General features: G+C 43.7%; 1 protein-coding gene across 1 annotated transcript in view; it reads right to left on the bottom strand.

The window, feature by feature from the left end:
* The window catches only part of BMPER (BMP binding endothelial regulator), a 153784-nt gene extending 150230 nt beyond the window's left edge, over positions 1-3554 (bottom strand). Inside the window, exon 1 of the mRNA XM_009635303.2 lies at positions 3488-3554. Coding sequence (XP_009633598.1) covers positions 3488-3554 — 67 coding nt within the window. The remainder of the gene's footprint in view (positions 1-3487) is intronic.
* Positions 3555-3777: the final 223 nt, after the last annotated feature.

Here is a 3777-nt window from a genome sequence, read left to right as displayed (position 1 = left end):
GCTGCAGCCGCCGCGGCTCCTCCTGAAACCCTCTCCCTTTGCAGGTCCGCGCTTTGCTGCCCTAGGCGTAAAGACAGAGGATATGAGCTACAGCCGCCCCCGAAACCGAGCTTTTGCACACACCGACACGCGTGTCTGGCCGGGACGGGATGACACTTGCCGTGCGTGGCAGGAGGTTTTTTCTGTGGCGGATCTTCCCAAGCCTGTTTCACAAATCGTTTCCCTTCAAACCGTGATGTTTCCTTTGGGGGAAATGAACGCTCTCTCAAATAAACCAGTCCGACGACAAGATGAAAAATGTTTTCAGATTTACACCCATTCGTATTTTCCTTCTTCGGAGATGGGTGGGGGGTGGATGGATGTGAGTTGCTCTTTCAAAAAAAAGCTTACGGTAAGGGCAAATCAGGTGCGTGGCAGGCTGATACACATGTACAGGACTCCTCTAAATACCTCTCCCCTCCCAGTAAGATGTAAGACAATTAGATTTGCATCTTCATTTTAAGAACAAAACCCAAAAAGCCAAGACCTCTGGAAAGCCGGCGTCTTTGTTCTAACAAGTAAGATGTGTACACCTCATTTCCAACACATTTTGTCACCTACCTTTAGGGTAGGAAGCAGAAGTCCGAAAATAGCTAAAATTGCACCTACGATAGGGACTATGGAAAACTGACACTGGTAAACTCGTCGACATCACTAGCAAAATCCCTCTCGACGAGAAAAGAAATCCTACTTTTTTCTTATCTCCCAGCATCAACCTGTACAGGTTGAAGCTGCATAGGCAAATATGATCATTTAGATGCCATTAGAGGGTTTTATATTCCCTAAAAATACAAGTGGGATACAAAATTTGCTCCCCGTCACGTAGAATACGTAAAAAGCTCAGTACATAAATATAACCCGTGTAATCTGGATATGTTTTTTTCTGGGAAATGTCATCTTCATGATTCCCTGCATTTTAAACATAGATGAGTCTGGAGAGGTACGTATTATTATGCGCTACTCCAGAAGAGCTTTTCACATGTCCGAATGTTTTTTCCATTGGAAAGATGTACTGAATCTTTTGGCAAACCGGCTTTTTCTTACTTCTCTATCTGTAATCAGTGGCTATGTTTCCCTTTTCTAATTCCAGTGCAGCCACAGCCCTTCTAAAGCAACAGCCGTAGGGAAAAAAAAAAACAAACCCTACCCTAATAATTTCTCAAGTGACAACTACCACAGGAGAGTACTTATATCATTGCGTGCATTGAATCTTCTCTTTGTGATAGCCTAAAATTCATTAAATATTAACATCACCCGGTGTGAGAAACATACAAATCACCGTGAGGGCATCAAATAACAATTCAGGCATCCACATAACAGCAGGGAACTTGCTAAAATACTCTGAAAATGCAGAAAGTTTCATCTCCTTTATAAAATGAAGACAGGAGGCAACAGCAGCTGAACTTCACACTCAATCCCTGCCATAACTCATTTGGTTAACAAGAACATGTAATGAAATCATACCTAAGGCAGGGCAGTTATGGAGCAATACACACAGATTTGTTACACAGTTTTACATTTCCCATGGAAAAAAAAAAAGCCAACAACAACAACAAAAAAGTACCATCATCACTAAAGCAGCTTCAACACATTGATTAGGCCTAAAACTTACCTCTGAAACTACACCTGCGCGATGAAACTACTGTCCAGGGGGTGAGCTCATTGAGTCCGTGCCTCTTTCGTAGTAGTACCAGTGTTGGGGTGAGGAATTTGCTCATCTCCATTGTTTGAAACACCTGCTGAGATAGGACTCTACGCCTCCCCGAACCATGCCTACACCACACTTCCACAGACTGTCAGCTGCCCAGTAGAAGAGCCTGCTGAGGACTTGTGCTCCCTCCGAGCCTACCGATGCCCTGGTTCCCTATATCCCCTCTCATCGGGGAAGAAGGGGGATGCTCCTTAGCAGCAACCTCTGTTTTTTATCATAGAATTGTTTAGGTTGGAAAAGACCTTTAAGATCAACAAGTCCAACTGTTAACCTAACCCTGCCATCCCACCACTAAACCATGTCCCTAAGCACCTTGTCTACCCGTCTTTTAAATACCTCCAGGGATGGGGACTCGACCACTTCTTCTCCATACTGTAATGGTGACATGTCACGGAGGAAGATCATTCTCTTATTTAACTCCCTCATAAAGTAAAACCCAGCCTGGGAGAGAAATAGGCCATCTTCATCCTCCCACCTTAGTTTCACCCATTCACTGCTACAGGTATGGGGTTTGTCTCAGCTTTTTACCTCTCCCTTACCCTATCTCCCAAGTCTACCTTACCAGAGGTCAGCATCCTTTCCGGTTGCAACACCACACTAAGTACAGTTTCAAGGGTTGGGGTTTTTTTCCCTTTTGCATCCCTGTTTGAAGAGGTACTTATTTTTCCAAGCAGCATTCAAAGCTGCAGTAATTTTGGCAAAATCAGAGGGTCACACTGAAAACTGCGTCCTGCTATTGGATACGCGCAGAGACCGGGTTGTATATCAGCAGTTAAAACAGAAGTCATGTAATCAAAACCCTTACCTCTTTTGTACTGGCATTACACGGTATCAGTTGTTACTGAAAGGATACGTTCGTCAGCTCTGGTTAGTGGTCAGCCTGGGCGCACCCAGCGGTAGCTGTTCACAAATACCACTTTGTATGTAATTCAGCTCCTTCTCCAGGGATGCTTTCCCAGCAGTCAGCCATAAAACAATGTCAGCCATTAGCTGGTTGCAATAAAGGTTCAACTCAGCACCCACCTAAAAAGAAAAAAAAAAGCCCACCTAAAAAAGCTTTATGGTTAACAATAGTAACAGCAAAGACGACAGTGATCACGTTCACATCTTTCTTCATCATTATCTGCTTTACTGGCAAGCAAAATCGCTAGAAGGACCATTCTTCATGGGCCAGAGAATTCTTCCAGAAGCGGAGGAAGGCACTGAATCGCTAGAATTCACATGTATTTTCTTTTGTTCGGGAAATTCACTCTTCCAGGTCTTGGGCATAGGTCTTCCTAAGGGTCCCTTATCCTGCAAGACAGCGTGCAATTAACATACTGCATAGGAGTGCGTCTGCATCAGTGCTGGGAGCGTCCTTGCTTTTATTACTTTTATCTTGCTATGCATTATTTTAACACAGTTTCTTTGTATTTATGCGACTTCTCAAAATAAAGAAAATATGTCTCTCATAAACACTGTATTGAAGGCTATGCAAGCTGTCAGAATGCACTGTTTCCAGTTCTGTTTTGCTAAATGACCGTGCATTTACAAGGCACGGTTTTCATATCAGACTGAGCTTACACATTTCTCATGTCATTAACATTTTACTAAGGATAAAGAACTCTCAATCCAATAACTTACACAATCAAAAAGAGGGTCACACACATTTGCTGTAGTTGGAGGCATGGGTCTGATAATCTTCAACCCTGCAAATTCTTGTGGAGAGACCTGTAATTTGGGAAGGTATTTTATTACCATGGTGCATCAGCACACAGCGATTGGGGAAGCTCCGTTGTAACTCATAGAACCGTGATGCAGACATCGCGCTTTCACGCGGGAGAGGGGATGGGAGTTACTCTCCTGTTCATCCTTCGGCGGCTGATCGAGTCTTCACAGTTCAGTCGTACTGAGCTGGGCTGCAGCTCCTCAAATGCTTAAACACGTTCATTCACTTCTGTGCTTAATCACGTTGTAAAGTTAAGACTACCTACCAGCGCAAACAAACAATATTTCTTGCATGGCCACTTTTCCTCCAGGAGATAGTG

The sequence above is a fragment of the Egretta garzetta genome, unplaced genomic scaffold, assembly GCF_000687185.1.
Source record: "Egretta garzetta isolate BGI_Z169 unplaced genomic scaffold, ASM68718v1 scaffold713, whole genome shotgun sequence".
Classification (NCBI taxonomy): domain Eukaryota; kingdom Metazoa; phylum Chordata; class Aves; order Pelecaniformes; family Ardeidae; genus Egretta; species Egretta garzetta.
The sequence above is the reverse complement of the archived record's forward strand: the minus strand, read 5'-3'. Positions and strand labels throughout refer to the sequence as shown.